The 22,943-nt window shown below is 43.3% G+C and overlaps 1 protein-coding gene across 2 annotated transcripts in view; it reads right to left on the bottom strand.

Moving 5' to 3' along the window:
- LOC135089758 (chloride channel protein 2-like) overlaps nt 1–21,186 on the bottom strand; it is a 112,475-nt gene extending 91,289 nt beyond the window's left edge. The window contains exons 1-2 of one of the 2 annotated variants that reach the window (XM_063985759.1): nt 21,044–21,186; nt 20,663–20,816 (exon numbers count right to left, since the gene is read on the bottom strand). In XM_063985759.1, the coding sequence (XP_063841829.1) occupies nt 20,663–20,809 (147 nt within the window). In that variant the 5' untranslated portion in view covers nt 20,810–20,816; nt 21,044–21,186. Of the gene's footprint in view, nt 1–20,662 lie in introns of both variants that reach the window. The other variant, XM_063985758.1, reaches the window with a different exon arrangement.
- Between the last annotated feature and the right edge of the window lie 1,757 nt (nt 21,187–22,943).

The following is a 22,943-nucleotide window of genomic DNA, read 5'->3' as shown; positions in this document are numbered from 1 at the left end:
TAACTATTACTTAAAACGTCTTCAGTAAGATTTGCTCGTTCTTTTCCCTCTCAATAAAAAAAAAGAACGTCTTACTTATACGATCACCTCCTCATTACTTACTACTTACACGTTCCACTTAATAACTCAAGAGGCCTTCGGAAAAGAACACCTCAGTCACCGCTCGCACTATCAGTCCTTGGTGGACGCCCCTACACGGAGAGAGAGAGAGAGAGAGAGAGAGAGAGAGAGAGAGAGAGAGAGAGAGAGAGAGAGAGAGAGAGAGAGAGAGAGAGGGAGGGAGACAGAAAGAAAGAAAAACTGCAGCTATAAATTAAAAGGCCTCGTCCCGAACCTATAAAACGAGATCAGCAATGCACCATCAACCTTGCCACTTCCCCGGCGCCACGAGGCCGCCCTAGTACCCTTGGCCGCAAAAGAGTTCAATTACGGGGACATTGAAGCTGCAGGGGCAAGGCAGTGGCGGTGCAGAGGACGGCGAGGGGCGGAAAGGCGGGGCAGCGGGGTAGAGGCTGGGGAACACGCCGCCAAGCCCACAGGACGCTCGAAATTCTTAAGGCGTTGAAAGTAACGAGCTGGATCGGCGCCAAACGTCCGTCCCGCGTCCTTGGCCCAGTCACCGCGAGGAAAACTTACGGATTTGCGCATTTCCACAAAATCTTGATGACTCCGTCACTCGCGCGCGCTTCCAGGGAGCAGACGGCAGGGGAAACTCATGAAAGCAGTGGAGGTGTTGTGTTAAGCTTTTCATTCCTACTGATATCAATTTGTGAAGCTCCGTAGTTGATTCAGTGGGGAAAAAAATTGAATTGTTGGCACTCTAATAGCAATGGCGGTGTTGTGTTAACCTCCTGAGTACTGACAGCGATTTGTGAACCTCCGTACTTTGTTAAGTGTGGAAAAATGGAACTGATGACAATATAAAGTATCTAATTTAGTACCAAATCAATCCTTTTTGCTACAAGTGATGTCTTTTGAAATTTTATTCACCCTGAACTTGTCAATACATTTCGTTAGGCAGAGAAGGAATCATGACAATAAGAGTGAAGGTGCATCTGAGTTGAAAGGTCTTGTCTCCGCCCCTCCCACCACCTCTCTCTATGACAAGGTGTACTAAGGTCTCATCTCTCACGAGGCGCCAAGAGGGAAAGTAAATTACAACTCGGACATGCCAGAGGGGGTGATGGTGACGAGACTTGACCTTCTGGAGTCCTCTCAAGCTTATGGAAATAGTCAGGTGTAGATTAAACTGGTCTTTGGTACATCATTCCTTAATTACTAATCATTCTTAGACATCCTTACTTGTTCTACAGCCAACTCCAGTCTTTAAACTGGGAAAAAATTACAAAACCTATTCTTTTTAATCCCCTTCTTTCTTGTATATATTTGTAAAGATTTCGTGCGTTACTTCTACTGCTGTTAATTGTTTACTATCGCACTGAAAGGGTTAAGACTTGATTTCCGAAAGACAGCAGTGACTGAGACATTGACTGATCGAGTAGTAGTTAATTTCGAAAGATTAGCATGATGACAAAAAATAAATACTAGTTGAATATTACAAGCCTTTTAATTCCGGTTGCCTTATATTCGCTAAGTAACATTAACTAGGACTACTGAAAAAAAAAAAATAGAAGTCGTACAATCATTGCCGCTCCAAAAAAAGATTCAAGACGTTTGAGTTAAAAGGTTTTCGTATCTCATTGAAGGTACAGTCGCGGCCATAAGTTGTGTCCTGTTTCGTCGCCATGATGCATCGTAACTAGCTCAGGTCTCCCCCCTCGCAGGCACCTCGCACTCCTCTCCTCATGACGCACCGCTGTTCAAACCTTCGAGCCTGAGCTGGTTACGATTCATCATGGCGACGAAGCAGCACACCACTTATGACCGAGACTGTACATTAAGGTTTCCTCTAACCGCTCGCACCAACGCTACCGAGGCACTGAAGGAGAAATAAGCTGCAGAAAGTATTAAAGTAACAAGAGTTTGGACAAGAGTTAAAGAGGCTCCTGTCAACTTGCTGGCGTGATGGAACTTATCAAAATAGTCTATTATCGCAAATGAAACTATAGATACCTAAACCGAGGATTTTATGGAAACAATACATAACCCTTTGATTTCCAGAGAGCTTGACCCAGACAGAAATACATAAAGACTATCAAATTCAAAGGTTTGTGGCCTCGCATTGTTCAACACCTTAGCTTCTCTTAACAACTAATTCCAAAGGCCACAGAGATGATCAGTCAGATTCTCACTGATGCAGAATTCCTTGTTCAACTATCACAGACATCATAAAAACGCCCTTAAAAGCCAATAAACCTCAACTAAAGGTTCTCAAAACTCAAAGATAAGACCCCGAAACACTAAAAAACATTTGCAAGGTCTCATCGCGTTCCTTCTAAGCTGACGGAGGTGCAAAGAGAGAAAGTAACCAACCTCTCACTCGGACATGCCACACTCATACTAGGGGCGGCGGCCTTGTCTTGGAGGGGGGAAGGAAGCATTGTGCGGAAGTCAATTCAACTCACCGAGGCTTTCTTGAAACTGGCGCCGCGCTTCGGGTGCAGACGTTTAGCACGGTAATTTTCTCTTCGGACGGACGCTCTAGAGGTCGTCCTCCCGCGGCCAAGATAAATGAAGCCACCAAGTGTGCTATTAAGTCTTTTTTTGGTCCCTGGGTCAATTTCATCCTGGCGGTCGAATAATGCTTAATAATATGGCTAATGTACATGATCAAGGGCCTGGATGGACTGGATGATCTCACTGTGATGGACTAACGTGAGGCGACTGGCGGCGGCTAATCTCACTGAATTCTTAAGTCCACGCCCTTCGAGATCAGCTGCACTGAAGGTTTATTGGTCAACTTAACCTTCTGACGGGTCGTGATAGAATGGTGGTTGTTATTCTGAGTCTCTACAATTTTAATGAGGGAAATGAAAGTATAGGTCCTGGAATGTCACTTGCAACAAACCATTTCTTTGTAGCTTGAGAATCTACAGCGAGTTAATCCTTTCACTGGTTTTTGACACATTTTTCCTTAACTGGCAGCCACTCAAAGCCATTTCCCCTCGTTCTGCAGCCACCTCTAAGCATTATACCGCCTAGAAATTGTAAAATCTATTCTTTTTCATCCCATTCTTTCTTATACATGATTAAACAGATCCTATACATTCTCTTAGTGTGAACTGCTGTGTACCGCTGGTGATGGGATGGTAGTTGTCAATCTGAGTCTATATGATTTTAATGGCAAGATTTAAATACATGATTACTTCTCCGTTACCTTTGGAGATCAAACTTGCACCAAATAATTTCTTTGTAACTTAAGAATCTACAGTAGTTAAAGATTTAATGCGCCGCAAATGCGAGATTATATGGCCCTGAACACTCCCCTAACAATACAGACAAGAAATCCTGATTGAAAATAAGATAAAATACGATAAAATAACATAAAAGAAACTTGATATAATACACTTGAGACTAGAGGAAAACGAGATCATTCCTATAACCACAGAGGCAAGCCCGCAAAAGCAACGCACGAGTAAGTAGATTAAAGATAAGATACCAACAGGATAATATAACATAAACCAGACTTTACAACTTACATTCTAGGAACCAAACAAACTAAAAGTCCCCTTACCCCCAACAAATAAAACAAAATAAAATAAAGACAGAAATAAGATAAAATAGCCAAGATGAAACTAGATTGATAAACACCGAACAATCAAACTAAACCAAACAGTTCCTCAACACACACACACACACACACACAAAGGGCAGCCCACTCAGTCTCTATGACCTCAAAAAGACCACCAGAAGTCTTTATTTCCACCAAGACACTCAGGCTGAAGGAATGGCCCGTGACGTCACTCTCTCAAGTCACGACAAGGATCCTAACCTTCTGACGTCATTACTTGCCATGTGACGTCACTTCCCTACGGTGACGTCACTATTTCGAGAAACACCGAAGAATTTACTCACGTGACATCGTAGCTGGCAATATAATGACGTTACTGTTAGCGATACGATGTCAAATTTTTAGTTTAAGACTGAGAAATTGGACAGTAAACATCTCTCTCTCTCTCTCTCTCTCTCTCTCTCTCTCTCTCTCTCTCTCTCTCTCTCTCTCTCTCTCTCTCTCTCTCTAGTTGGGTTGATAAACGAATACACGACTTTGTACACACTAGAATAAATCAAAGTATAATTAAATAGACGCATAAATAACAACATGAAGCAGACAATTTGAACAATTTAATCAAGTCTTTACGAAACACAAACTGTTAATGACTCACTCTTGTTCCTGCCAGACGATTTTTTTCATTATTATTTCTAAATATGCATAGATAGGCCAAAGGCTACAGAACAGAGAGAGAGAGAGAGAGAGAGAGAGAGAGAGAGAGAGAGAGAGAGAGAGAGAGAGAGAGAGAGAGAGAGAGAGAGAGAGAGAGAGAGAGAGAGAAATAGTCTTAGTCTACATCAAGATCAGGATCACCACTTCGATCTTGCCTAAGGTATGTTTTGGTCTCCGTTTTCTTTTCAGTGCAGGGAGTGGGGCGATTACAGCCTAGGCGGGCCGTGTCTCGCCCTCAAGACAAGACGAGTGGCCGCCATTGCTAACCCCAGAAGTATTAGCAGGAGAGATTTATTGCAGGATGTACGAGTGAAAAAAAAAAAGTACTCTCTCTCTCTCTCTCTCTCCCCACGAACTACAGTAATAAGAATAAGAAAGAAGGCTGTAAAGATAACGATAAGGAGTAACGCAGGAACAGTGACACAGAGGAAAACAAGCAAAGACTGATTCATTCAATTTAAAGGGTGGTAATAACGGATTGTATGACGCAAGAGGAGGAGGAGGAGGAGGAGGAGGAGGAAAAGAAGAAAATTTATAAAAAAAAAAGGAAAAGACGACGAAGGAAAAAGAACAAGAACGGGAGGAACAAGAACACGAAAAAGCCAGAAAACGCAGCAAAATAAAGAAGGAAAAGAAGAAAACTAAATAAAGAAAAAAAAAAGAACATGGCACTGAGGGACAAGAACAACAACAACAGGATGAAGATTAAATAAAAAAGATAAAAAAAAAAAAAACAGAACTAGGCCACTGAGGAACAAGAAGAAAAACAACAATGAAGATAACAAAGTCTTAAGAATGTACACACACCTACACATGTACACACACACACACACACGCCTACAGTACACCGGATACAAACAACAAAGAACACACTGACTCACACACCTAGACCTCACTTTCATGAACGTATACCAGATAACACCGGTAATGATGATGATGATGATGATGATAATGATGACTAACAAGGCAAGGGAGTGAATGGGCGTGGTTATGTGTGGGTTCGCTTCCAGCCTTGGCACACAATATCGTTTAATCATTTATTCATGCATTTTGGAGCTGAGAGGCCTGAAGGAGGAAGAAGAGAAAGAGGAGGAGGAGGAGGAGGAGGAGGAGGAGGAGGAGGAGGAGGAGGAGTTCGACAAGAAAATTAGTGGTCTCTTTTCTTATTTCGAGAGAGAGAGAGAGAGAGAGAGAGAGAGAGAGAGAGAGAGAGAGAGAGAGAGAGAGAGAGAGAGAGAGAGAGAGAGAGAGAGAGAGAGAGAGAATGGAAACATATTAGGAAAAACAGGGCGAAAAATGCCGTTTATTTTCCTCTCTCTTTCCATCGTTTTTCTTTTCTTTACATATTCGGAAGGGGCTGAAGGGGAGAAAACCACTAACTATAAGGAAAATCAACAGGAAATATAACCTGTTACAATCCTTCACTCCTTGCATAGTTAAAGAACAGAAAAGTATGAGACTCACTATTAGGGAAATTAGTAGGAAATATTTTTTTCCCCTTCACCTAATTGTAATATTTGCATGGCTGAAGGATGAAAAAAGAAAGGAGGATATCGATGAGAGAGAGAGAGAGAGAGAGAGAGAGAGAGAGAGAGAGAGAGAGAGAGAGAGAGAGAGAGAGAGAGAGAGAGAGAGAGAGAGAGAGAGAGAGAGAAACAGGACAAAAATATAACCTTCTCCTCTTTCACTTCATAACTGTATTTATTTGCATGTTCACACGATGATGAATGCACCACAATGCGATGCCTGGGTACCTCATGTTTACAGATATTGTGTTTGTGGGTTAATAGCTTTTCACTTTTGGAAGCTTAAATCTGACATTAAGGGCTTCCACAAACACCCTTACCCTCCTCGTCGTCTTCGCCCTCGTCCTTGTTAATGGCCCCGACCTCTTTACTCACTCACCTTGCGTTCCAAACCTCCACACTTCAAGCATAATATACGTCCAGTCATCAGCCAGTGGTTCTCAATCGCTGTTACTTAGTAGTGTAGCATAGAGTGAGCTCAGTAATGAGTCCGTTGTTATGGTTGAGCCATTGTGGAGTTACAAAAGATTAGACATGTTTGTGGATGGGGGAAGATAAGTGGACATAAGTTTATTTCTCCTTTTCTCATCATTTTCTTCCACATCTCTTCATTTGCTTCCTCCATCTCATTTCTTCTTCCTCCTCCTTCTCCTTCTCCTCCTCCTCCTCCTGGTTCTATAATTCCCTCATATTCGTAAATTATATTCGTATATTTATCAATTTCCACTGACAATTCTGATACATAAACAAACTACTCGTATACTCCAATTCCAATTATCTTTATCACAATCAATCAAGTATGATAGACGGGTAAGATAAAATCGAAAGTAACCATTTTATTTCTCAAAAATTCATATTCATTTGTACTTCCAGCGATACACGTTCGTCGTCTCGGCTCAGGGAAGGTGTAAACAACAACAGGTGTGACCAGGTAAGGGCCGCGCACCTGACTCAGGCACACGTTCATTGTCCTGGGCAGGTAATCATGGTTCTGGCCAGGTAAGTGACCCTTGGGAACGGTAAGAGTGGTGGTGGTGGTGGTGGTGGGTAGTGGTGGTGGTGGTGGCGGAGGCGGGGGTGGTGATGGTGATGGTAGTAACAGAGTGAATACATAACGAAATAAAAGAGTGGAAAGTAAATTTCTCCTCTACATACTGTTCCAATCCTCCTCTTCAATCTTTATCATCAACAAATTCTTTATCTTTATCTTTATCATCATCATCATCATCATCATCATCATCACCACCTTATTCTTCTCTTTCCTCCTCGGAATCCAATGAACACACTACTCAGGTCCAAATAAACACTAGTAAACATGTAATATTTTCCCAACTGTTTCCACATACTGTCATTTCTTTCCCTTCCTTTATGTTTGCTTACCATGGCATCACTTAAGACTTGTTTCCCTTTTAATTACTAGTCTCTCTCTCTCTCTCTCTTCTCTCTCTCTCCCTTCTCTCTCTCTCTCACTCTCTCTCTCTCTCTCTCTCTCTCTCTCTCAGCATCTTGCAACGTAAGAAGACCTCGATTAGTTTGAACAAAGTAAGTGGAGGGAGACGGAACTGCCTGGCTACACACACATGCACACGCTCTCTCGCTCTCTCGCTCTCGCTCTCGCTCTCTCTCTCTCTCTCCTTCTCTCTCTCTCTCTCTCTCTCTCTCTCTCCCTCCCCAGTACCACTTCAATCCAGTCTCATCCGCCTGCGACTCGCTCCGTGACAAAACCCGAAAAACCATCACATGCGGCGCGCTCTACAGTTACGTGCTACTTGTCAACGTCACCTTAAGTACACGGAAACAAACAGAACAAACATACATACAGGTACATGACAGCCTAAGACGTTCACAAATCTAATACTTTTTTTCTTTTTTTTTTTATTACTCTAATCTAAAACTTTTCATTCTTCCTTTTTTTCACTAGCAAATCAAGCTTTTTTTTCATTTTCTTTCTTTGTTACAGACTCTCGTACATGGCAACTTGAAACGTTCACAAATCTAAATACATTTCTTTGTCTTTTCTTTTTTTTTTCACTCGCAAATCTAACATTTTTCATTCTTTCTTTTCTTTCTTTCTTTCTTACATACTCGTCCGTGACAGCTTGATACGTTCACAATTCTAACATTTCTTTTTTTCTTTTCACTCGCATTTTCATTCTTTTCTTCCATTTTTTTATTCATCTAAGTTCAAGAGATGCAACGTAGGATTAAAAACTGCATGTTCTTATCGAAAAAAACACTTATTAATTCACCGACTGATTGGTTAACCTGGGGAATCAAAATCGGGTATTACAAATTATAAAGTGTTGGAATTTCTAAGTAAAGAGTAAACATATCAACAAACTCTGATTAAGGTAGGAATCGAAGTCAGGTATTACAGATTACAAAGGGTGGGATTTCCAAGTAAAAAAGTATTCAAGGTAAAATGTAGGATAGCTGACTACCTTCTTGTCATGAATACAATACTAGACTTCACTTCATATTGAGTGTGTCTGTGAGGAAAAAAATGATAAAAGCTTAACTCTATTCTGAGAAAGTATGACACACTCGTTCTCATTTTCCCAGAGCGGATGGGGGTTATTTTTGTATATTATCATGCGCGCCACCACACACATACACATACACACACACATACAGACACAGCCTGTCTTTCCTGATGACGCACTAAGACAAGAGAAATTACATTGAGAGATAGAAAGATTAGCGCCATTATGTTTACTACGTGTAATCTCTCTCTCTCTCTCTCCTCTCTCTCTCTCTCTCTCTCTCCTCTCTCTCTCTCTCTCTCCTCTCTCTCTCCTCTCTCTCTCTCTCTCTCTCTCTCTCTCTCTCTCTCCAACACAAGCGCACAGGAAACACCTTGCAAGACCAACACAACGGTACCCAACACACAAAGCTGTATGTACCCTTCACAACACTACCCTACACTTGCTCCTTCACCAACGTTTTTTCCACGCACAAGTCCCTGCAATGTTGTCTGGTGCATTAAAACATAGCAAAGTGTGAGAAAAACATGGGAAGCTGCAAGAAACCATCACAACTACACATGGCAATCCCTGTATCAGTCATGCTTACTTATTTCCACCTATCTTGACTATCCATATATTTGTCTAATCCTCTTATAAAGCTCCCTAATGACAGCACTAACTGGGTCACTACTGAGTCTATGCCATTCGTCTATTTCTCTTTTTTTTTCTTTAATTTAACCTTATCAAAGCTGTACATTCATCTCTTATCTCGTATCGTATGGCATCGAACCCTAATGCAAAGAACCTCCACCAGATAAACACACAAACACCTTCAAACTCTCTTGAAACAAAACCCTGATCTCAAAATCCCACAGGAAACAACTAAACTGCAAGTCTTCATAAGGAATCGAACCGTCTTACTAATAACCAATCACTTTTTACTGCGATATGGAATGATCAAGAGCAGCAAAGATAATGCACGGAGTCTTTAAAAGCATCTACAAGAAAGAAAAGCATAAAAGATTTTGCAATTACGAGGCTGTAGAACAAAAAAAAAAAAAAAATCTGAATAGTTAATGATACAAGATGTCCTAAATAACAGTGAAAGGGTTAAAGCTCCACAGATACGACCCAATAACCTCCAATTAGCGAACCTATGCTAACTCTCCAGGTGACCTTTAAAAGAAGAAGTCAAAAGGTCACAAGGATACAGGTGCATCGCGTGAGGCTCGTCCACCAGGAGCCTGAAGGTCAGTAAAGGGGAGGAAGGGAGGAAAGGGACCCGGGGACTGAGAGTGATGGGAGGCGAGGTGAGGGAAAGAAGGGACGGCGTGTGGAGAGAGACAATAGGGGCGTGAGAGGCGGAGGAGAGAGAGAGAGAGAGAGAGAGAGAGAGAGAGAGAGAGAGAGAGAGAGAGAGAGAGAGAGAGAGAGAGAGAGAGAGAGAGAGAGAGAGAGAGAGAGAGAGAGAGAATCGTGGAGGGGAAAGAGGAAGTACTAAGGCGGGGACACCAATGACGGGGAAAGCTGCTGGCGGCTATAGACAGCATTAGTAGGACGAGCAGAGACAAGGAATCGTATGCTCAGAACTTTCGGCTTCCTGTCTGGAATTTCAACGAGATCCAGCGAATGTTATTGAAGTGTCTAGAGGTCTTTCCAGGATTCCAGTGGTAATTTAACACGGAATTTTCCTCATCAACCGAAAAAAAAAACTCAAATAATCATCTCTATAGCTTTTGATAGTTCTTAAGAGAGAAACACCCATAACCCAATTAATCTGTAGCCTTTGAAAACAGTATTAGTGAGAGAACAAAGAGTTTTACAGTACAGGGGAAGGAAGGGAGGTAGACAGCGGAGAGGCAGAGACCCACCCTGGCCAGACGCAGGTAGGAGAGCGTGGGACTGGCCAGAAGGGGAGGATGGGAGGGGTACCATCGGACACTCCTACACAGACACAGCCCTCGCAACCACCCGAACCAGGCATACCATGGAATGAACACTTCCAGCCAGGTTAGGACGCTCATCATCCATCCTCCTATCAACGCTTACCTCCTTTGTCCTCCCCACGTCTCCTCCCGCAGGTATGTGTTCCAGGTACAGTAATTATGAGCATTGTTGAGTTTCCCCTAAACTGGTCTCCATTCAGGTGGGTGTTGTAAATAATGAAGTCAATTAATGAAGTTAGGAATTAAATACAAATAGTTTTCCTAGAGTGAGTTATGAAGAAGACGCGGAGATGGTACCAACTGAGATGCTTTGGGGTGTTCTTGTATACTAAAGAGGTAATAGAAACAGTTTCTTGTATAAAGGGCAAAGGTTAATGTTAAGACCTTGCGCTTTATTACCTCACAGTTCAGTGGATTATTATACCTCTCCCAAGACAGTATCTCGTTGTTGTATGAATAAGTTGTATCATTCTCTTGAGGAAACATTGTAAGTCTCTCTCTCTCTCTCTTTCTCCTCTCTCTCTCTCTCTCTCCTCTCTCTCTCTCTCTCTCTCTCTCTCTCTCTCTCTCTCTCTCTCTCCCTCTCTCTCTCTCTGTAACTCATCAAACACCCTCGTATGGACAAACACATCTACCGTCTTCCTTTGTGTTCCTTTACATTCCTTCTCATTCACACCCAAACTTTTCCTCATATGCGTCAAAAACAACAACAACAACACGAAAGCGGAAGCAATTTTTCCAGGCACAGCGGTGGGCCCGAGGCGTGACGCTGCTCGTGAACACAAAGGATGCCGCAAATTAATAAAAAGAGACTGAGAATGGCCTCGAGGAAACCCACACAGACCCCTGCCTCATGTTCCCCGCACACTCAAGGCCCCACTGGTCAACCGAGGCCCTCACTAGCTCCGTGAACACCTGCACGAATGTCCCCTTCAGAGCACACGTGGAGGTGAACTGGGTTGCCATGAGCCCTCCTCTCTCTCTCTCTCTCTCTCTCTCTCTCTCTCTCTCTCTCTGAAAAGGCAAGTTGTTTTTTTGTCATCATTATTATCGTTATTATTTGTAGTTTCTGTTATTGGCTATAGATAAATGTTTAAGTGCCCAAATCTCTCTCTCTCTCTCTCTCTCTCTCTCTCTCTCTCTCTCTCTCTCTCTCTCTCTCTCTCTCTCTCTCTCTCTCTAAACAAATGATGGCCACGTCTCCTCAATGCACGAGCAAACAGACGCACAAAGCCTTTATGTTTCCCCGCCAAACAGTGGCCTAAGTTCCGCCTCAGACCCACAAAGGAATCAAGGAAGGAAGGACTGAATAAAGGGAGAAAGGATGACAGGACACACACACACACATGCACTCACCCGGTTCCGGTTCGCAGACTCTATCACGAGCGGGAGGAAGAAGGTATCGAGGGAGGTGAAGCAGAGGTCCACAAGACCCCCCACCACCTCCCTCACAGAGCTTCCCCTTCTTAGTAACTGCATGGTTGCTCTTTAACCCTTTTCTCTACTATGGAAATCAATTTAAACGTTCTATAATGTCCCAAAGTCAATTTCCTCTTTAAGGTTTTAAAGTGTTCAAAATTTCATCTTTTCTTTCTTAGTCTTCTCGTGTCCGAATTTCACTTTCTTTTGATTTCCACCGGTTAAAAGTTCATTTCAGATTCCAGGCCTTCTACAGCATCACCTCTAAAGGTTCTATTGTGTCCTGAAGTCACCACGAACCTTAAGATCTCGAGAAGTGCTTGAAATTCCACCTTTCCTTGTGCCTTCCAGAGGTTCTAAGTTCAAAGATTTCAGGATATCCCGTAGCAAGATCATGGGAAAGAATACCACCGATCTTCCCACAAACTACGGCGTCCTGAGAGGTTTCCAAAAGGCTCTCACAAAGTTTTCCTCGTGGGGTGTCCAGGATCACCTATCATTCACCAACCCTCTCCTGTAAAGCTTCCACCCAAACTACCTTATCTCCACAGGCACCCACGTCCTGCCGCCGCCTCGTCCTTGAAGCCAAAGACAAACACTGATGGGTAAGGGACGTTAATCTCAGTAATTTTACGGCTTAGGCAGTGACTCAAGACTCGTAGATTATCGTCTCTATTGACTAGACGTGATGGCTGATTTGTTCATTCTTTGCACCGTGAGTTTGCAAGGCTTGTGTTGACGAACGAAGGGCACAAGGATACATGCATACATTCCTCCACTATGGCTGGCTCTTAGACAACTACGTATGACTTGAATAAGGTTCGTGAAAAAAGGAAAATACTCAGGAAATCAGCAGTGTAAAAGTAGCTTCTCTGACCCAAGAGTAGGAAGCGCCGAAACCTCAAGATGTCGCTGCTCATCCAACCATAAAGCCATAAGGTGAAAACAGACCAGACTTTACTTTCAAGATGGTGCGAAGGAGGACTTTACTTTCGTTTACAGTTCCTAGAAACGTTGAGGAACGCTGGAAAGGACACTGTCTGAAGGGCGCGGTCCAGTATGGCGGCATTGGTGGTGGTGAGCCAGGGCTTGAAGAGAAGAGGGTAGGGATGGTTGTGTAATGTTGCTTTGTCACTCTCCAAGCTCAGTCCCCGATGAATAATGAAAACCGTGACGGCGACGCAGTGTGGTGACGTAACAAGAACCGTGGTGAGAAGAAAAAATAGGAAATTCAGATCAGCTTGTAAACAAAGTAAATGAGAAATAGTTAATTTGACGCAGAGGTTGAAGTGAATAAAAAAAACTTCTGCTGCAACAAAGCAATAAAAAGGCACAAGGTTAAACTTTATCTTACCCAAACAAGGCTGTCCTTTGGTAAATATGTATACTGGGTGCGTGAGCGATACCTTTCCCACTACTACTACTACTACTACTATTATTACTACTACTACTATTACAACTACAACTACTACAACAACTACTACTACTACTACTACTACTACTACTACTACTACCACCACTTTCGTAAGCTTTGGACTGGTGTTTCTAAAGGCAAGTGTTGGTCATACAAAAACGGCCCATCGATCAGCAGGTGTAGGATGTCAGGCTTCCAAATCAAGACGACAGGTGTGTATTGGTGGTGGTGGTGGTGGTGTCTATGGGTGCTGGTGGACGGGAACAATTATGGGACAGCAAGGGATGGGAAAAGGTTCTATGGATGTAAATTAATTGGAACGTAAGAGTTTTAGCACCAAGTCAATTGCAAAAGTGTTATTTTTTTCATTATTAAGTGAACTATTAAAAGCTTGGACGAAAAGGATAATGTTGAATATGGATGTGTAAGAGTTGCCAATGTGTGTATGTATGTATGTACGTACGTGTATGTATATCTGGCTACGGTGAGGTCAATGAAGTATCTATGTATAAGCAAGGTTAATAAAGTATCACTATATATGTATAAGCATGTGTATGTATCCTCACACTGGAATATAACACTAACAATATCTGATGAGGCAGTCACGAAAACCCTTTAACTCATTGTCTTATCGCCCACTCCTATCATCTTCCCTCCCTTCCTCCCTTCCTCCCGTGTCATCATCATCTTTCAACACTGCGTCGTGTCACTCCAATCTCCAGTCTAACTTCCTTCCACCCTTCTTCCCTGCCTTGTCCCTCCTCCAACTCCAGACGTCCTTCTCTTCCATACATCCAGTTCGAAAATCCAAACACAACAGGACAATTAAATACGAGGGATAGGGGACAATATAGGGCACAGCAGTTCATTTCTCCTGCTGGTACTGTTCCTGTGCCCGTGAGAAGTGTCAGAAAAGCAGGCAATGGGCACCCACTCACTTCCTGCCAGCTGGGGTGCAGCAGGAAGCCCACTGAGAGAGGCTTCCGTTGTTTATTTCAATCCACTGGGTCACGTCATTTAAAGTACACGAGACACAGTTTCTCCTCTGTGAATCTCTCATGCCTTTCCTCTCCTTCCCTTCCTTCGTAACCCTTTCCTTCAGTATCTATCCGTAAACCTCCCACACTTCTCTCCTTCACTTCCTTCCTTCCTTCAATATCTATCTGTAAACCTCTCATGCCTCTTCCCTCCTTCCCTTCCTTCATGACCTTTTCCTTCTGTCCTGCAATATCTATCTGTGAATCTCCCAAACCACTTATTTTTTTCCTTTATGATCCTTCTATCCGTTCCTCCAATACCCATCCCATGTTCATCTTTTGTAACTTTTTCCCCATACCTCTTCCCTCCCTCCCTTCCTTCCTCCTCGACCCTTCCTTCCACCCCTCCAATGAGCACCTGTTCTCTCTTACCCTAAAGTTTTCTCGTTTTTCTCTCTTTCCACACTGAAATTTCTCCGCACAGATTCCTTTTTCCCTTCCTTCCATCTCCATCTTTATATTTCATCATCAAAATTTACTCTTTTCCCTCCCTCTCTTCTACGCTAATCTATCTATCTATGTATCTATATATCATCTTTCTCTTAACCTTCTCTTAAATCTTCTATTCCCGTCCGTTCCTTTAATTTTCTCTCCTCTTTATCATTTCCCTTCTCTCCTGTAAATGACAAGAGGAGGACCTGAAGTGAATAAGCAAAGGAACCCTTGAAAACAAACAAGGTGGCTGTATTCTGCCTCCTACTCCTGCCTCTCACCCAACCCGGCCCCCCTTACTTGATCCACATCCCTCACACGCCCTCCACATGCCTTCAGACGCTCCCCCTTCCCTGTCCCCCCCCTCTGACGCACCGAGGCTCCAGGAAATCAAGAAGACGAAGGACACGATGAGGGGACAAAAGGGGAGACGGAGAAAATTGTAATGTCAATGGATTTTACGTCTTCCCTTTTAACTTACAGCTTGAGGAACTTGAAAAGGGGCGTGGGTGCGAGTCTTTCCTTCACCTCACCTCTCGTGGGTAAGTATCTATCCTACCCAAAGGAATGTCGTCACCTCCCTCCTCTCCCCATTCCACTCCTGTCATGCCATCCACTCTGACAACCTCCCCTGAGTCTCTTCCTCCCTTCACCTCATCTCCCGTGGGTAAAGAGGTACTCCTACTCCTCCCTCCTTCCTTGACGACTCCTCCCGCTGCTCACCTCCATCCCTCCCTCCCTCCCTCTCTCCCTCCGCCTCCAGCAAGGGTAACAAGATCTCCAAGGCAATTTTTCTTCGTCAGTCATTCCTAGTTAGGCGGGGACCTCATGGGGAGAAACATGCAAGTGTATCAGGGTGGAGATTAACCAGATACATTTGTTGTAATTATAGATGGTTGGGACGGCACGTTTCCTGCAGGTTAAAGCATCGTATCTTGTGACACCGTGGAAATGAGATATAGTAAAATACACAAGCTTTTGGGTTTTCATGTTAATATATACGAGTTTGTAATGGTAATGATTGCTTGGGATGGTACGTGCGTCTCCTGATGATTAATGCACCGTGGTTGACACCGTGAAATGGAGATACGATAAAATACACAAACTTTTGGAATTTCCACATAATAATACATACGAGATTTTGGGCTTGAAACAATTATAACTTCCAGAGCTTTTCAGGACATTCGTATGGTTATCATTGGCGTGCTTGCAATGTGATATGTAATTTCTTTAAAGGAAAACTATCATACTTTCGAGTCACGGTGAAATCAGAAAATAATTAGATGAATACATTAGTTTCTGGCCTTTACAGGATAAGCATTGATCTGTTTGTCAAGTTCAGAGACAGTTTTAGGGCAACTGCATGGATGCTGCCTATGTTACACGTATTTGAAGTTAAGGTATCATACTCTGTTATCATTAAGTCAACAAATAGATGAATATATTAATTTGAATTAAAATGATGATCAATGAAATATTCGTCAATGTCAGACAGTTTTAGGATAATTAGATGGACGTTGGCGATGTTATTAATTTTGCACTTAAGGTAAAGATATTTCACCTCGTTATCATTAAGTCAACAATTACATTTATACATTAACTCCAAACGACTTCAAACGATGCGCAATGAAATATCTGTCAAGTTCAGAGACATTTTCAGGGCACTAAGATGGATGTTAGTGATGTTATCTATATTTAAATTTAGTAAAGATATCACAACTCGTTATCATTGAGTCAACAATTAGATAACCAGATTAACTCCTGTAATTCAAGCGATGAACAGTGAAATATTCGTCAACTTTATTGACATTTTCAGGGTAATTTAATGGATGCTGGCAATTCTATACATATTTAAAGCTTAGTTCTCAGTATTAAGTCAACAGGTAGATATGTAAGTTAATCTCTGCGCTCTGAGCGATAGTAATGAAAGTATTTGTCATGATCCAGATTTCTCTATATGGTAACAATATCCTACTCTGAATAAACATTACACCATTAAAGACGATGCATCCACCGTACATGTATCTATCATTATCTTTACCTTTATTTGGGTTACCGCTGACAAAATAACACGTAAAAGCAATAAAAGTAAAGCAAGTCATTATGTTTTTTTATCTTAAGTGGCAAAGTATTATGATCCCCTGTCAAGAATATTATTGAAATTATTGATACTTTTTTTTGTGTTTGATTTACGTTACTGGAAAGTTAGATCAAGTTTGTGTGTGTGTGTGTGTGTGTGTGTGTGTGTGTGTGTGTGTGTGTGTGTGTGTGTGTGTGTGTGTGTGTGTGTGTGTGTGTGTGTGTGTGTGTGTGTGTGTGTGTGTGTGTGCGTGCTAAGACATCTTGGTCGTGTCAAATTGGTCTGGATAAAGCAATGGCATCACATTCCAACACACACACACACACACACACACACACACACGGAAATAAGCCTAGCAATCAATAGCCAGGCCAGGTAACTTTCAAGGTGAGGTACTTGTCATTAAGGAAATCCGTCTACCTGTCCACGCTCACCCGCAATCCGCCGACAATTACAGGTATTCTACGACCAGGTGGAAATTTTCAAGCAGGAACAAGTGGAGCTGGACGTGATGATAGTAAAAATAATTGTAATAAAAGAAAAAAAAAAAGCAGATAATTGAATGCAGAAGTCCTTTGACCATAAAAGTTCAGTTAATTTTCATTTTTTCAGTAAGTTGGAGCAAGATTTCATAATTGACCTTAGTGTGTGTGTGTGTGTGTGTGTGTGTGTGTGTGTGTGTGTGTGTGTGTGTGTGTGTGTGTGTGTGTGTGTGTGTGTGTGTGTGTGTGTGTGTGTGTCACCTGCCCTGCACCACATATCCAAACACGGAGAGGAGGAACAAGATGACCTGCACTAATTAACCAAACACAAACACGTCTAGCCATGAACAATGACACAAGAGTGGCGGACGCCTCACCACTCAGGAACACTGTCATTCATCCTTGTCATCTGCGGCATCATCAGCATTCACGGCAACACTTCTCACCCACAACCCAGAATATCTAAAATTCCACGCTAAAAATAAAACAGTGTCAGCGCAGAGTACTAAGCAATATTGCATCATCACGCATCCATATACATTTCCACCCCGTTATCCCTCTTTCTATTCATGCCATTCATTCGCAAACGCTCACTCTCCGTCCTTCTCGATTCATTCCCCTGGTGGGTTTTACAATCTCCCGGGAGAGGGCAGAGGAAGAGACAGATTAGCATCGTTGTTTCGTCGCCACTCCCACGCCAGGCCAGGTATTGTTAGTTGGAGGGACGCTGCTGGGTCTCATTGCCTCCCAGCCTTGACCTGAATAGTATATGTGAGTGGCGGGCGAGTGAGTGACTGGGTAATGTAAGCTGCAACGTGAGTGTACAGGAGCATGACTCGGGAACCAGTCTGCTATGCGGCGAGGCTTAAGGAAGAGAAGTCATGTTTGAATGTCAGGCTTTTGCGTAACATTACACCACTGACTTCTCTTCTTTTGTACTCCGGGTTAAGTCGCGACTTCCTACCAGCAGAAATCGAAGCGTCATTCTTCTGGCAACGATGGACCCCCTGAACTTACTGCCCAAGACGCGGAATTAACTTGAAGATCCTAATAAACAAGTTTTGAAAGTCACACACACACACACACACACACACACACACACACACACACACAGCAGGGGGCCAGCCAGGTACTCTACATATATGAGACTCGTTAAACTTCCGTTCCCGGTAAACACGTGGCTTTATCAAGGTTCATTACAGGAGAAAAGGAGAAAAAGTACAACAAAAACTTCAGGAACCATCAACTATTAACCCTTTCCTTCGTCCCCACTGCCCAGGTGAGGGAGGAGGAGGAGGAGGAGGAGGAGGAGGAGGAGAAAGAGGAGGGGACGACCTTCGCGGGGGCCTACCAGTTGGTACCGTTCGGACAACCACTTTCGCCATACGGAAGTGGTCCTTAGAGGTGGCGGCGGCGGCTGGATCGACAAGTAGGAAGTGATTATGCGAACGTGTGAAATAATATCCAGCAGGAACTAAACTGAGCGGATGTTAAGCCAATGGTTTGGTTACAACACCCTATTCGCTAACGGAGTGGTGGCGACGAGCCTATGCTACCCTTCCGCCTCGCGTTGCAGCCGAGATGAAAAGTACTCAGTTCCGTTCTTCCGTGATGTTAAAAGTGAACAGGAAACATTACCACGTCCCTTGTAACCTGTGTGAATATAGCTGTCCTCGTAGTAGTAGTAGTAGTAGTAGTAGCAGCATTAGCAGTAAAAGAATTAGAACCGGTAATGAAACAATAGTCAGTCAAGGCATAACACTTTCAAGTCACATCATAACACTTCAAAAACTCGTAAAGAAATATTAAAAAACCTCACGAAAGCAGCTCATTTCAGCCTACTCCATAACCTACGATAACCCACACCTACAAGCAAGCAAGCTATCGCTGGGGAAGGCGGCGGTCGTCACCCTCCATGTCTGACAATATCCTCCAGGCAAGTTCTATTTTTAGCCCGCCCGTTGCCGCCCGACGAAGCAGCCTCCAGTGAAGTCCCCACCAGACACTCCAGACACCAAGGGAAAGACGCGACTACAGTTAAGACTTTCGTGGTTAATTTATACACCGAAAACTTGTCACACGCATTAAGTTTTTTTCGAGGAATAAGCTGAACGTTAATAGTGTTAGCTCTTGTTATTGTAAAGAACATCAGTATTATATGAGGACTCGGAGCAACTTGACTGGGTGACGTAAGGGAAACAAGGTACAGATGAATAAACTAATTCCGAGAAGAGATACATCTTACACAACAAACACCAAGAAACTCAAGCAAGAGTCGGCGTGTAATCAAACGGTGGATAACATGAAAATTGGATGAGGTTAGGTTAGATTAGTTGTGTTACATCTGTTAAGATTATATAGAGTTGGATAAGGTGAAATTAGGGCGTATAGTGGTGTGTATTGTGTCCCTCTAAGCCACAGAACATGCACAGAAGTAACGATGTAAATATTATTAGTGATACTGTACGTGGTTCTTGCTTTTTTTATGTCATTTTTATATCATAAAATTTCAGTGATTGACGGACGCAAGAAAATTTTATATATGAGGGTGATTCTGACGCTCTCTCTCTCTCTCTCTCTCTCTCTCTCTCTCTCTCTCTCTCTCTCTCTCTCTCTCTCTCCTTGTTTGTCTCTGGTGTTCGAATTTTTATGCTTTTCCTCTTGTTGCCGAAAGTAACCACGGGTTCCAAACACAAACCCTTCCCTTCCCAAGCATAACAAAAACAAGAGCAAGACCGGTAGAAAACGCTGTATAAGAGTCTTTGTTAGCACAGAGACCCATTATCCTCTCTAACTCCCACCAGATGACAGACCTCCAGTTTCCCTCCCAACCTCACGCTCCGCTCTCTGCTCACGCTCCTACACGCTCACCTCATTCTCAGCCTCTTTCCCTCTGTACCCTTTAGCCTTCAAAACAAAGATGTGATCCCTATAAACCGTATTATAATTTCAATGATTGTGTTTGACAGTTGGAGCAGAGGCGGGGCGAAAATGGTGAAGGAACCAAGCAGGCGAGGCATCAATGAACTATCACCTTTGTTCAAGAATTCACGAAAAACTGCTTCCGTAATGCATGTAGTTAAAAAAAAAAAAAACAATGTACTGTTTCCCTACACCACCCTCTACGCTATGCAGGATTCATGATGTTTTCACTGTGCACTTACCGAGAACTTAGGGAATGAATGGCTGTTATTGTTTATTGGGTAATGGGGAATGTTGTTTGTTTTTGCTTAAGATATAACTGGGACGAGAAACAAGGGATATTTTTGTCTACGACATCACATTAATGGGCATGAACTTGATTTCCACTGTCGCCTGTCAAACCTGCAGTGCGTTATTAAGAAACAGAGCAGTGCATCCCCGCACCAGTGGTCAACCAACCCTCTCCCTCCAGACACACAAGTTAGTCACCGCCCACAACTACACAGATGCAACACTACCTTTGCAACACAACAAGAAGGTGCTCATCACGACATTCTCACTCATACTTGACGTGAAATAAGAGTTGTTACTCACCAAAGTAACTTCATATTCGAGGTTCTGAGCGCTGTCTGTGTCCTCCTCCGCCATGCTGTCAACACTGACTCGCCTCCTCAGCTCGCGCAGTGAGGCGGACGACAAGGTGGAAGGAGACCTCTCCAGTTTGGGGTTTGACTGCCGCATTATCTCCCTGAACAATTCCGACATACTGACAATATTTTGAAAGTGATGGTAATAATATTTCAAAGCCTCCCAAAAGCGTATGAAGTCAGAAAAGCCACCGCTGTAGGAGAGAGTTTCCCTCCCGTTGGTTCCAGTAATGCATGAGACCCAAGCGACGGCGGGACATTTAAATCCTGCCAAGCCCAGCCACTTTCATAAAAGCAACAAAGCGCCTCGAGATAGATATATTATTACCATCAATTTGCCGCAATATGGTCAGAAGTCGAGAGCCTTCACCACAGGCACCAGGATGTTTGCGCGGCACTAGCTAACGCTGTACTAGGGAGGCTGTGCCCTGCTGGAGAGAGCAAGTTAGGGCGGTGCTGAACCCACCTTGACTGGCCTGTCACTTCGCTCACTTCCCACTCCCTTTCGTCCCCTGCATCCTACAACAGTAAACACGCAATGGTGAAAATAGATGAAAATGATCGAAGTGGCTGCAAAAATGTGGGTGATCACTGTTCCAGAATTTTTTTTGGCACAGTGCATTGCCAGCATTTGCAAGCGAATGCTCTTTTCATAATGATCTTCTTTCGCCGAAGGAGAACATTCCAGCGACACTCAGGTTGATGGCACAATGCATGCGACACCAACCTTAAAATCAGACCAAGACAGCAAGTAGCGTGGTTGTGCTAATGCCAAATGATTTTGCGACAAAAAGGTTGCATGTACGGTCTATCCCTGGCTATACAGGAAGCGGTCAATCGAGATCAGATGAGAATATTTTGTGATGCCAAAAATCATACAACGTCCGAACGGCACTGAGACGAGGAAGAATAGGAGGAGGAGCCTCGCGTAGGATAATTTCATTTGACCTCATTGCTCTGTTCCATTCGTTATCATTTAGCACAGTAATTTAGCACATAATCTATTCTGGCAAATTATTAGTGCTGCAGGCTGCAAGAGGTAGCAGCAGCAGTAATAGCAGTAGAAGCAGCAGCAGCAGCAGCAGCAGCAGTATTAGTATTAGTACTAGTAGTAGTAGTAGTAGTAGTAGTAGTAGTAGTAGTAGTAGTAGTAGTAGTTATTGTTGTCATTGTAATTGTTGTCTTTAAAAAGAGTCTAACGGAAGCTGGGACTCAACAGGGACCTATAGTGCTCGTAACTTCGGGTCCTTGTGATTTAATTTCCTGTCCCAATCTTCCCTCATTGTGTCTTTCTGTATCCCCGTATCCCTGCCTCCCTTCACCGGCCACGGGGCATCACCACCACCACCACCAACACCACTTCTTATCACACTGCAACTCACCCCTCTCATCATCATCCTCATTGGTGTTGTTGTTGTTGTTGTTGTTGTTGTTGCTGCTGCTGATCATCATCCTCATTGGTATTATTGCTGTTGTTGTTGTTGTTGTTGTTTTTGTTGTTACTGTTGGTGCTGCTGCTGCTGCTGCCGCAGTTGTTGTTACTAAATTTATGGTGATGATGGTGGCGATGATAGTATGTAATCATTGGGTCCATCCATCTTTGGCGTCTCCTCCCCCCTTCTCTCTCTCTCTCTCTCTCTCTCTCTCTCTCTCTCTCTCTCTAGGCATGCGTGTGTGCTGCCCATTTGGAAAAGTCGAGAAACTGTGATTGGTGCCCGTCAGCGTCACAGTCAGACTGCACAGGGCTCCAGTGGTTGGGTGACTGAGCGATGCCACTGGGGTGAACGAATCCTGCAGACCCTCCAGCGGATAAGATCAAGAAATGCCTTTCCTGACTGGTTATCTGGGCGTCTCATGAACTTGTTTACACGTCTGAGGGTGCAGTGTCTGTGTGTGTGTGTGTGTGTGTGTGTATGTGTGTGTCCTGGGTGGCTGTTCCTTCCTTGACAGCATACTTTAGAACCTCGTGGATTCGTCTGCAGTAGCTGACGGATGTTATCTCTCTCCTGGCTGATATCTCTGGACATCTTTTACTCGTAACACTATCTGATACCTAGGTGTGATATTTCTCCCTTGACAGACTCTAGGCTCCTCACTAGTTTGTCTGCGGCAGTAGAGTTCAAAGGATGCGGTTACATTCTCACCTGATGGAAATTCTAAGCATCTTATAATTCTGTTCAATGTCTAGATGTGATATTTCTCCCTTTACAAGTTTTCTGGAGTCTCAT

This window comes from Scylla paramamosain, chromosome 33 (assembly GCF_035594125.1).
Source record: "Scylla paramamosain isolate STU-SP2022 chromosome 33, ASM3559412v1, whole genome shotgun sequence".
Taxonomy (NCBI): domain Eukaryota; kingdom Metazoa; phylum Arthropoda; class Malacostraca; order Decapoda; family Portunidae; genus Scylla; species Scylla paramamosain.
Note: the sequence above shows the minus strand (reverse complement) of the source record. Positions and strands in the feature narration are given on the sequence as shown.